Source organism: Phacochoerus africanus, chromosome 5 (genome assembly GCF_016906955.1).
Source record: "Phacochoerus africanus isolate WHEZ1 chromosome 5, ROS_Pafr_v1, whole genome shotgun sequence".
Lineage (NCBI taxonomy): Eukaryota > Metazoa > Chordata > Mammalia > Artiodactyla > Suidae > Phacochoerus > Phacochoerus africanus.
Window position 1 is genome coordinate 49,352,359 of NC_062548.1, and position 12,486 is coordinate 49,364,844.

Here is a 12,486-nt window from a genome sequence, read left to right on the forward strand (position 1 = left end):
CAAAAAGCAAGTATTTTTGGCCTCTTTTGTCCACTGCCTCTTGAACTACCTCATAGTAGGTATTCAATAAATAATTACATAATGAATGAATCACCTCACCTGGCACATAGAAGAGGTTTAGTAAATGACATGTAATAATTATTGTCATTTTAACATAATATTTCAATGCAAGAATAATAATTATGCCTTCAAATGAGAAGTTTCCACTATGCAGAATGGTTTACAATGCAATCAATGAATAGCACCAGGATTCCAGCTGCCCTGGAGTCCTTGGGTAGGTCCCAACTCAGTCCCCGGCACACCCTTTCAAGTAATCCCTGTGGCCATCACAGATGACAACTCCATCCAGGTGCCAATCTACACAGAGGAACTTCTATAAACAGGCACTCACTCTGTCCCGTCATCTCTGCTCAAATACTTCACGGCATCCCAAGGGGCCAGGGCTGACCCAACCAGAGTGCTGGCCAAGTGGCCAGTGTCCAACTCGTGGAGCTGGAGCTGGGACAGGGCCTCCTGCCAAAGGCAGCACACAAGACAGAGCCGGGTCAGCCTGTCACAGCCCACGAGGAAAAGCCTGGGTTCCAGCACAAACAGAAGCCAGAGGGCCAAGGGCAGAGCCAACGCCAGGGTGTTGGAGCCAAAAGCTCAAAGTAGGTCAGGAATCAGTCCTGAGATGTGGCAGAGGAGGTGTGCCTGATCACGGCATCGGTACTGGTGGGTAACAGGGCAGGCCCTGGTGGGACAAGTGGCAGGGCAGACTTCCTCAGCTTCTTGCCATGTCCCGGGCTCTGCTCCTTTTCTGCAACATGCCAATGGCTTCAGTGAACTGCTTCCAGGGAAAGGCTGCTCTTTTTCTGGGGGCTCAGGAGGAAAGCAACAATTTTCACCCTTCCCTGATGCCTTCTAAGGCGAGGTGACTTTAGAATCTTATTCCACTCCATCTGGTGTTTCTCTAAATACAAAAACAAAAACTATCTAAAATTCTGCTGGAAATAATAATTATGGTATAATAAATACAAATATAGAGCAGCCAATATCCTGCCAACCTCCTTTCAAGTTTGAGACAGGGGTTTGAGAAAACAGTGGTTGATTTAGACCAGCAGTGCTCAAGCTTGACCATCTCTAGACCCCTTTATACTCCTAGAAATGATCACAGATTCCAAAAAGCCTTTGTTTACACAGAGCATATCTATTATGTTACCATACTGGGGATTAAAGCTGAGAATTTTTTTAGTATTTATTCATTTAAAAATAACAGTAAAGAACCTATTACAGGTTCGTGTAATTCTTATGAGAAACAACCATAATATCCAAAAAAAAAAAAACCTCACTGAGAAGAATGGCATTGTTTCGCATTTTTACAAATTGTTTTATCATCTGGCTTAGTGAAAAACAGCTGGCCTCTCATGTCTATTTCTGCACCCAGTTTCTTGCCATATATGGGTTGTTTGAAGTTTATGATGAAAATCTGGTGTCAGGCACACAGGCAGTTGGACATCTACTTTTCAGGTAGTGCCTGGAAGAGCCTTGTGTATCACTTTGAGAACCACTGGTTTTGTGATAATGATGACGCCATGCCCACAGCTCGGGTGGATGATGGGATAAGGACTCACTCAGGATGGGAGAGAAGAGTTGGGGGCAGGGTGGGGGAAGCAGACATGGATGGAGTGGATGCTTCATTATCCGGATACCTGTTCTGCTTCCTCACTCAGCCAGGAACAGCCTGACCCCTACTGGCTCCCTCCTGGGAAAGGGTCATGTTGGGATGAACCATCCCTCGGAGTCCACCCTGAACCGTGACGGGCAAATGCTGTATGAGAGCCATCTGCGGACATAGTACTTGGTTCCAGGAAAGAAGGACAATGCCGCAGAACTCAAGCCAGGACACGCACCAGATGACCTGAGAGGTTTACATGCTGATCCCACTGGCCTGCCAAAGAGCCTGGTCCGCAAGGGTTTAGAAAGCTCCCTGGGCAATTGTCATGTGCATCCTGGGGTGAGAACCACCAGATCTGAATGAGCCCAGGAAGCAAGCCACCTGGGTTTGAATCCTCCTCCATCAGTTACAATATAACTCACTAACTGTGTGCCCTCTGGCCAATTACTCAGCTCCAGTCTCCTCATCTGTAAAATGGGAATACCCTTAGGGATGCTGTGAATGTTAAATGAGATCATCCACTTAAAGCTCTTAGAACTGGGACTAGCCCAGAGTCTGTACTTAGTGTGAGCCGTTATTGGGACAGGCCATCAGCCTCTGGTGGCTTCCAGGGATGGATGTCTCTCTAGAAGGGGCCACACAGACTGGACAAGGCACCTGACAGAGTGCCACACTGCTAGTCCCAGCACTTCCACAAATAAGATGTCCCAACTGGGTCCTCTGTCTCCTTGTCTAGAAATTCCAGGAGTCAGAGACTTTCCCCACCCAGGGCCCAGTCCTAACTCCTCAGGGAGAAAAGAGAGTCAGCTGAGAGGCACCAATGTGATGTCACTGCAAACAGGTGCAGAAGTTGAAAAGGTGCAATGATGGTCCTACTGTACAGCACGGGAACTATATCCAACCTTTTGAGATAGAACATGATGAAAAATAGTATAAGAAAAAGAATGTGTGTGTGTGTGTGTGTGTGTGTGTGTGTGTGTATGACTGGGTCTCTATGCTGTACAGCAGAAATTGGCACAATATTGTAAATCAACTATACTGCAATTTAAAAATTATATGTAACTGAAAAAAAGAAAGGGTGCAAGGAGATTGTTCACACTCAGTGTGTGTGTGTGTGTACACTCTAGAGCCAGGCTCAGATACTGCTTTCCTTTTTAAATTATTGAAACAAATCGAACTCAGAGGACAGAGGGGGATACACAGAATGGAAACAGGCTTATCCTGGGCCTGGGGGCTGTCTGCCAAGACATGGGACAAAGGAGAAAACCATCATCACACATCCCACGCCGCTCTCTGCCTGGAAGGTCATCCCAGCATGCCCGAAAGTTTGGAGCAACACGAGGGCCAGGGAAAGACGGAAGGACCTGGGATGCTCTCTGAACAGGATGTTCAGCCCTGACTCAGTATTTTCATGGAGAGGTAGGAAGAATCAGGTCACACTTCTGGGATTACTGGCCATGGACAGCTCCTCCAGCTGTTTACAAGGTAGAATCAGAGAGCCTTCACATGCCAGCGTGCCTCGGAGTCTTATGACTCCCCCTGCCACCCAGAGGATGCCTGCAGCCTTGGTGACTGGTGACCAATTGGCTAAATTTCCTTTAGGCTCAAGGGCTTTGGTAAATTCACACAGAGAGAAGCAGCAGATGCGTTGAAATGACTAAGGGAAATGCCTGTGCCTCGTGTCAGAATTACACCTAACCTTTCAGGAAGAAGCAGCCCAGGATGCCAAAGACCACAGAGGGAGCCAGGAAAACAGGAATATAATTGGATCCAGGGCTTACATGCTTCATGAGGAACAAGAGGACACAGGCTAATCCTTCAGACGCAGGGGGCCAGGCAGCCACGGGTAAACCTCATTAAAGGATCAACCCTCATGTCCAGGTCTCGATTATTGACACTAAGTTAAGCCTCCGACATATTGGGCTAATTAAGAGGGCAGGACACTGGCCCCTCATGTCAGAATCTTACCTTCCCACCAGCCCCATGCCAGATGAATGTGGAGCCCAGACTCTGATAGAGAAAGTATCAGGAAGCAAAGAGAGATTAGGGTTTTTATGTCTTCTTGGTTGGTTGGTTGGTTGGCTGGTTGGCTTGTTGGCTAATCGGATGGTTGGCTGGTAGGATGGATGGATGGATGGATCCATTTGGATGCATGCATGGTTGGTTGGTTGGTTGGCTGGTTGGTTAGCTGGTTGGCTAGCTGGTTGGCTAGTTGGCTGGTTAGTTGGTTGGTTGGCTAGCAGGTTGCAGTCATGTCTAAACATACATTCCATTGGGAGGCAATATGCCAGCTTGAACATCTACTTTGCCAGCACGTTCTGCTTGGTAGGAAATGAGTTTTTCAGGCTTTGCAGGCATGCTCCTCCTATTCTGTGGATGTTTCCTTCCACACGCTCTCCATCAAAGTGTGGCAGTGCTGTGCCCTTGTCACCTTGAAGGAGCTGCAGGACCTCAACAGGAGGTGCCAAAGCTCTGCTTGTAGTTTCTTCCTGACAAGAAGATGCTGAGCTCTGTCTCTGCCTCTTCAGGACAGACAGACAGCCAGCCAAGGAAGGCAGGAGGGTGGTGATCTGGTCTCACACAGGGACCTCAAGCCCCCACCCTCTCTGATCCACACTTCACAAAGAAACAAGCCCCCCGTGGTCTTTGGAATGGGGACGATCCCCCCACCCCCTGAGTCCTCAGCCTCTCCCTCCACAGACCACAATGGGCAGGAGGGGGGCAGAGCTCACTGCAAGATTCCTTCAGCTCCTGGGCCTCTGCTGAAGCTTATCCCCAGCTCACGCCCTTCCCCTGGGGGTCTCAAAAGGGAGTATTTTTTTTTCCTCTCTAGAGCATTAGGTTTAAGGAAGGTCTATAAAGCTGAATGAAATGGACTTAAATTTGGCTAAAACCTAGAGTTCCTAATGGTTTTATCACAAAGGAATCCTCTAATCGCATCTTCTTTTTTTGCTTCTTTTTGATGAAGCTAAATTGGCTAAAAGAATTTAACTGCATTTAGAAGGGCAATTTTTAGACAAACAAGAATCATCTATTTGGGGCAAGTCTAAAATTCTTGAAGAGCCTATAAAGTGATGTCATTACATTTCTCAGATATTTGCGTTTTATACCCCAAATTACATTTGTTTTCTGAACAAATATTTCATTACCTCTGTTGACTCCCTTATTCCTAAGCCTGTGGGCTTGGGAAAAGTGAATGTGAATTAGACTGGGGGGGGCAGAAAGGGAGGGTGAAGGAGGCCCTCCCCCACACCCCAAGACAAAATTCATGAGCTTCCTTCCACAAGTCACAAAAACAAGCAAAACGAAATCTTCTTGCTCCCTCTGTCTCTGTCTCTCTCTCGTTCACTCACACACACCAAAATAACAATGAACCTTACCTGTTCCTGAATTGCACGCTTTAACAGAGGTAGGCCCATGGTAAACTTCACTCTCTGAAGTGTCAGAGTTCTCATTTCATCCAGACTTAAATCATACCTGTGATGAATGGATACAAAGTGGGTGTTAAGATGTTTGATTGAGGGAGTTCCCATCTTGGCACAGCAGAAACAAATCTGACTAGGAACCATGAGGTTGTGGGTTCGATCCCTGGCTTCACTCAGTGGGTTAAAGAACTGTGGTGTAGGTCACAGACAAGGCTCGGATCCTGCATTGCTATGGCTATTGTGCAGGCTGGCAGCTGCAGCTCTGATTCGACCCCTAGCCTGGGAACTTCCATATGATGTGAGTACATCCCTAAAAAGAAAAAAAAAAAAAAGACATTGGATTGATGGTGAGTGTGACTGCAGCCTTTGGACCAAGAGATCTGACCAAAGAGACATCTTTGCTGGGTCTCTCTGTATGTCTGGTTTGATACTGTGCATGGAAGGAGGCCACCCACCAAGTGTGGGACACAGGCTGTGTGGTCAATACGGGGTGGGGGGGGGATGGAAGAAAAGAAAGAAGGGTTTCCTGATAAGATGACCTCTTAAGACAAGAGTCCAGCATTTCCTCCTCTGCTCGTGCCTGAAATGGAGAGATAGGAGTCACCTCTGTGGTAGCCCCAGGAATGTCACTTAGAGTTTCCTTCAAGAGAACCTGCAGTGGGGAGCAGCATTCCACAGCAACTTGCAGCTGCCATTCCCTGGAAGTAACCTTGGCATTGACCCCAGGCTGCTCTGCAATTAGGCTGCTCCCAGCTGTGACGAGCATGACAGGGTTCACGCAATTCATGCCCAAAAGGAGACTTCTGCCCGGTGCCCCCTTCTGGCCCTCTCAGACTGTCTCACAACTATGCTGTGCCCTTTCTTCTCACCATTTTGCCAAGGTCAGCCTGGGGCCACAGATATCCTGAAGGTTCCCCGACCTCCTGAAGCCCCTCCCCCAGACCCCAGATGTTTCCCCCAGAAGGTCTCTTGCACACATAGTCCCATCTCAGTGTCTGTTTCTCAAAGAACCTCAATGACACAGAAGGGGAGGTTCGATGCTGCTGGCTAAAACGTTTAAACACAAACAACAAGGCCCTACTGTAGAGCACGGGGGACTATATCCAGTATCTTGTAATAACCTATAATGGAAAAGAATCCAGAAAAAAATATATATGTAAATATGCCTACCTGAATCACTTTGCTGTACACCAGAAACTAACACAACATTGCAAATCAACTATACTGCAAGTTTTAAAAAGTCTCCCTTAGAACAGACGTGGGGAAGAGGGAGGGGGCGGGGCGGACTGGGCATCTGGGGTTAACAGATGCAAACTATTGCTTTGGAATGGATGAGCAATGAGCTCCTGCTGTATAGCACTGGGAACTATATCTAGTCACTTGTGATGGAGCATGATGGAGGATAATGTGAGAAAAAGAATGTGTGTGTGTGTGTGCGCGCGCGCGCCTGGGCCACTTTGCTGTATAGCAGAAATTGATAGAACACTCTAAACTAACTATAATGGAAAAATTAAAAATTAAAAAAAGCCTCCTTTAAAATGAAAAAAATTTGTGGAATTTCCACTGTGAGATCGATGGTGTCTCTGCAGCATGAGGACACAGTTTTGATCCCCAGCCTGGTACAGTGGGTTAAAGGATCTGGCACTGCCACAGCTGTGGTGTAGGTCGAAACTGCAGCTCAGATCTGATCCCTGGCCTGGGAACGCTTTATGCCAAGGGGAGGCCAAAAAAGAAAAGAAAAGAAAAAGTGAAAAAATTTTTTAATTTTTGGTAAAATAAAATGTTTAAACCCAAAGCACAGCCTGAGCCTGGAAGAAACCTCCCTTGGGTTTGATTCCTGACTATCACTGACTACATAACCAAGATCACGTTGCCGACAGTCCCCAGGTCTCCACCCTCTCACCTGCAAGATGGGAGTGAGACTCGAGAATAGCTTGGAGGAGTATCATTTCATATGCTAGACTAGTGTTTGCAGATATATGGTAAGTGCTCCATAATATTAACTGCTGTTCATGCTCTTATTTATTCCACCTCCTCCTTCTCGAGGGCAGAAACTACATCAGATCTATTTTTACAGGCCCAGCACCCCTACAGGGCCTGGCCCATGGGAGGCCCCATTCAATGATAGTTGACCTTAAACTTATTTGGGTCCTCTAGTTTCATGGCCAGATCCTGGAGACAGTGTTCCCCTGGGTGTCCCAAAAGACACGCCCACCACACATATGGTCCTGACATCAAGTTTATTCCCAACCAGAATATACACTGCATGGGCATATAGGGCATGCTTTAAATGCCTGTGTAGGCCCTCAGGAGCAGTGCAGCATCTCATTTAAACATTTTCCCTAAATACCTGCTGGCCAAACAAGAGCCAACCTGACCATCTGGACTTTCCCTCTTATCCAAGCAACAGGTCACTGAAAAATTGAAGAGGACCCAAAGGGAATCCTGGAATGTAAAAGACAACCCCTCCCCCAAATAAAATGCCAAATGGACACAGAAACTCCCCAACATAAAATTCTTGAGATTATAATAAACACTCTTTTTCTTTCTTTCTTTCTTTCTTTCTTTTTTTTTCTTTTTTTTTTTTTTTTTTGAGTCAGAACTACTTGTGGGGATTTCAGTATGAACATTACTGCCTAAAGTCAGCATTTTCCCCTAAGGAGGACAGAAAATTAAAATTCCAATCTCAATAAAACTGGGAGTCTGGAAAACTCTGCAGATTCAAACATACAAGGAAGGTTGCCCAAAGCATCTGAGTCAAGTGGTGTTTGGGCAGGAGGAGGTAGAAAAAAGAACCACGGAAAAAGATCTCGGTTCTCGACAAGATGGCAGAAGAGTAGGGAGACACACTCACCCTCTCCCACAAACACAACAAAAAAAAAACCACATCTACAGGATAAATGACTCGCACAGAACAGCAACCAATCACTGGCAGAAGAACCTAAACTCCAATAATGGCAAGAATTTCATGACATTACAGGTAAAACAGGAGAAAAGAGGAGAGTAAGAGAAGGTGAATCCGAGCTGGACGGGCGCTCCCGAAAGGGAACTGTGGAGGAGAAAGGGATCCCACACCCTGGAAAGTCACCTACTCGGGGGAAAGATCAACGGAACCGGAGGAATCTCCAGATGCAGAGAAGAGTGTAGCAGTAAGTCGGAGTTCTGAAAAGCAGATCAAGAACTGAACAAATCATCTGAACTATGGGCACAGTCACCAAAAAATTGAGACGCCTGGGTGGGGGCTGGGCACCAAGACCTGGGCTCTGGAGGTTAGTCCCCAGGAAAGGGCTGGGGGGGCGGGGTGGAGCAGAGACTGCTTGGGAGGTCTAGAAACTGGTCTGTCAAGTTTGACAGGGCAGAGACTGCCCGGGAGACTAGAAAGCAGAGCGTTGCAGGGGGAGGGAGAAATACTCTAAGGGCAGGGAAGTGGAAGACCACATCAGAGGGAACCTGGGGGAAGAGCTGGGTCTGCTCCAGTGTTGGGGAGGGGAGAGAAGGAGAGGTGGGTCCCCATAGAATACTTCCCATGCCACAGCGAGCTTACCAGCCCACTAGCTACCAGAAAGCTGTGCGTCCCAGTGCATCCCCTCCCCCCACTCCCCCCACCCCTTACACACACTCCGGACCTGGGGCTGCCTGCCATCCAGGAGGGCTGGCCTCAACAACTGCCTGAAGCCTACCACCACAGGGGCTGTCCCTGCCCTGGCCTGCTTGCCCTTTGGGGGGACTACACCCCCGCAGAGCAGCACCAAACACTGCCAGCACCCTGGAAAAGGCCTGCAGCCCAGAAAAGCTAGAACAAGCTTGGCCAGGCCGTGAAAAGAACTGCCTAATTCTCAGACAGTTCTTCCGAGTCGGGCTGCCCTGGGGAAGAGCCTCTTAGGTTCGCAGCAGCCCAGCTACCTGCGCCAGCCCTCAGGGGCTGCCGCACTCCCACGGAACAGCTGCACAGGACCGCCAGCTCCCTGCAGGAGCCCCTGCAACCCAGAAAGGCTACAACAAGCTTGGCCGGACCGTGAAAAGATCTGCCTACATTCTCAGACAGTCCTTCTGAGTCAAGCTGCCCTGGGGAAGAACCTCTTGAGTTCTTAGTGACCCAGATAGCTGCTCCAGCCCGTGGGGGGTGCTGCACTCCTGAGGTACAGCTGCCCAGCACCGCCAGCCTCCTGAAAGAACCCCATAGCCTAAAAACACCAGAGCAAGCTCTGCCCGGCCGAGTGAAATCTGCTACCATTATGGTGTGGACCTCCCAGTCCTGTCTGCCCTCAGGAAGTCCTCCTTTGCTTCAAAGAGACCCTGTTAGCCCCACCAACACTCCAGAAAAGCCACGCTGCCTCAAAAAAGACTGACCAACAACACCAGCCCTCAGGAAACATTCCACAGCAGTGATAAGGCAAACACTGCCCGGCCACGGAGAGTACAACTCCACCAGGAAAAAGAAAACAACAAGCAAGATGAAGAAGCTGAGAAACCACCCCCAGTTAAACCAATAGGAGAACTCACCTAAAGCAGTCAACAATGAAACAGATCTTTGCAGTCTGACAGACCTGGAGTTCAAAAGAGAAATAGTGAAAACACTGAAGGAATTAAGAGACGATATGAACAGTAATGCAGACACCCTCAGGAAGGAACTAGAAAATATAAGGAGGAGCCAAGAAAAACTAGAACATTCATTTGCAGAGATACAAACAGAACTAGGGGCAGTAAAAACCAGAATGAATAATGCAGAAGAACGAATCAGTGATATGGAAGATAGAATAATGGAAATCACCCAATCAGGTCAGCAGACAGAAAACCAAATCAAAAAACAGCAAAACAATATAAGAGACCTATGGGCCGATCTATGCATAATAGGAATTCCAGAAGGAGTAGAAAAAGATAAGGGAATGGAAAATATGTTTGAAGAAATTATCGCTGGAAACTTCCCAAATCTAAAGGATGCTGGGTTCAAGATACAAGAAGCACAGAGGGCCCCAAACAAGTTGAACCCAAATAGACCCACACCAAGACACATAATAATAAAAATGGCAAAAGTTAGTGATAAAGAGAGGATCCTAAAGGCAGCAAGAGAAAAGCAGAATGTTACCTACAAGGGAACCCCCATAAGATTATCAGCTGATTTCTCTACAGAAACACTACAGGCCAGGAGGAAATGGCAAGAGATATTTAAAGTGCTAAAAAGAAAAAATAGGCAGCCTAGAATACTCTATCCAGCAAGAATATCATTTAAAATAGAAGGAGAGATGAAAATTTTTTCCAACAAACAAAAACTAAAAGAATACAGCAACACAAAACCCAGGCTAAAAGAAATACTGAAAGGGCTTCTCTAAACCAAAAAGAAAGGAAGGAAAGAAAGGGAGGAAAAAGAAAAAAAAAAGAAGAGGAAGAACTAGGACTGAGGAAACCACAATCAGAGAGCAGTCACTCAAATAAGACAGCATACAGATTTAATCATGAACATGCTTCAAACAAAATAAAATTAAAAAGAAAAAAGAAAGAGTCATCAAAATCATAAAATGTGGGCAAGAGATGTTAGGAAATAAATAGACCCTTTTTGTTTGTTTGCTTGTTTCTCTTCTTAATTTTAATATAGTAATGAAGTGTTTGAACCTACAGGACCATCAAGCTAAAACACACAATTATAGGAAGGGGTTAGCATACTTAAAAAACAGGGCAACCACCAAGCCAAAACCAAATATTGCATTCGCAAAAAATGAAAAAAAAAAAAAAAGCACTCAAGAAGATAATAACCAGAGACCATCCAACCAAAATAAAAGAAAGGAAGAATGGAGAACCATAGAATCAACTGGAACACGAGGTTCAAAATGGCAATAAATAATCATCTATCAATTATCACCTTAAATGTCAATGGACTAAATGCCCCAATCAAAAGACACAGAGTGGCTGAGTGGATAAAAAGGCAAAAAACCTTCAATATGCTGCCTACAAGAAACTCACCTTAGGACAAAAGATACACATAGATTGAAAGTGAAAGGATGGGGAAAAATATTTCACGCCAATAGACATGACAGAAAAGCAGGAGTCACAACACTCATATCAGACAAAATAGACTTTAAAACAAAAGACATAAAGAAAGACAAAGAAGGACACTATTTAATGATTAAGGGATCCATCCAAGGAGAGGATGTTACTATTGTCAACATATATGCCCCAAATACAGGAGCACCCAGATACATACAACAAATATTAACAGACATAAAGGGAGATGATGAGAATACAATCATAGTAGGAGACCTTAATACCCCCCTCACATCAATGGACAGATCCTCTAGACAGAAAAACCAATAAAGCAACAGAGATCCTAAAGGAAACAATAGAAAAGTTAGACTTAATTGATATCTTCAGGACACTACATCCAAAAAAAATCACAATACACATTCTTCTCAAGTGCACATGGAACATTCTCAAGAATCGACCACATATTGGGACACAAAGCTAACCTCAACAAATTTAGGAGCATAGAAATTATCTCAAGTATCTTCTCTGACCACAACGCCATGAAATTAGAAATCAACCATGGGAAAAGGAATGAGAAAAAACCTACTACATGGAGACTAAACAACATGCTGCTAAAAAACCAATGGGTCAATGAGGAAATCAAGAAGGAAATTAAAAAATACCTTGAAACAAATGATAATGAAGACACAACCTCTCAAAATCTATGGGATGCTGTGAAAGCAGTGCTCAGAGGGAAATTTATAGCAATACAGGCCTTTCTCAAAAAAGAAGAAAGATCCCAAATTGACAACATAACCCGCCACCTAAATGAATTAGAAAAAGAACAAAAAAGACCTAAAGTCAGCAGAAGGAAGGAAATTATAAAGATCAAAGAAGAAATAAATAAAATAGAGATTCAAAAAACAATAGAGAAAATTAATAAAACCAAGAGCTGGTTCTTTGAAAAGGTAAACGAAATTGACAAACCCCTGGCCAGACTCACTAAAAAGAGGAGAGAAAGAACTCAAATAACCAAAATTAGAAATGAAAAAGGAGAAATCACAACAGATACTGCAGAAATACAAAAAACCATAAGAGAATACTATGAACAACTATACGGCAACAAGTTTGACAATCTGGAAGAAATGGACAATTTTCTAGAATCTTACAGCCTGCCAAAACTGAATCAGGTAGAAATAGACCAACTGAACAGACCCATCACTAGAAATGAAATTGAAGATGTCATAAAAACACTCCCTACAAATAAAAGTCCAGGACCAGATGGCTTCACAGGTAAATTCTATCAAACATATAAAGAGGAATTGGTGCCCATTCTCCTTAAACTCTTTCAAAAGGTTGAAGAAGAAGGAATACTCTCAAAGACATTCTATGATGCCACCATCACCCTAATTCCAAAACCAGACAGAGATACCACCAAAAAAAGAA

The 12,486-nt window shown here is 45.2% G+C and overlaps 1 protein-coding gene across 1 annotated transcript in view; it reads right to left on the reverse strand.

Moving 5' to 3' along the window:
- Nucleotides 1-12,486, reverse strand: part of ACOXL (acyl-CoA oxidase like) — a 362,457-nt gene that overhangs the window by 310,430 nt on the left and 39,541 nt on the right. The window contains 1 exon segment of the mRNA XM_047781208.1: nucleotides 5,038-5,134. Coding sequence (XP_047637164.1) covers nucleotides 5,038-5,134 — 97 coding nt within the window.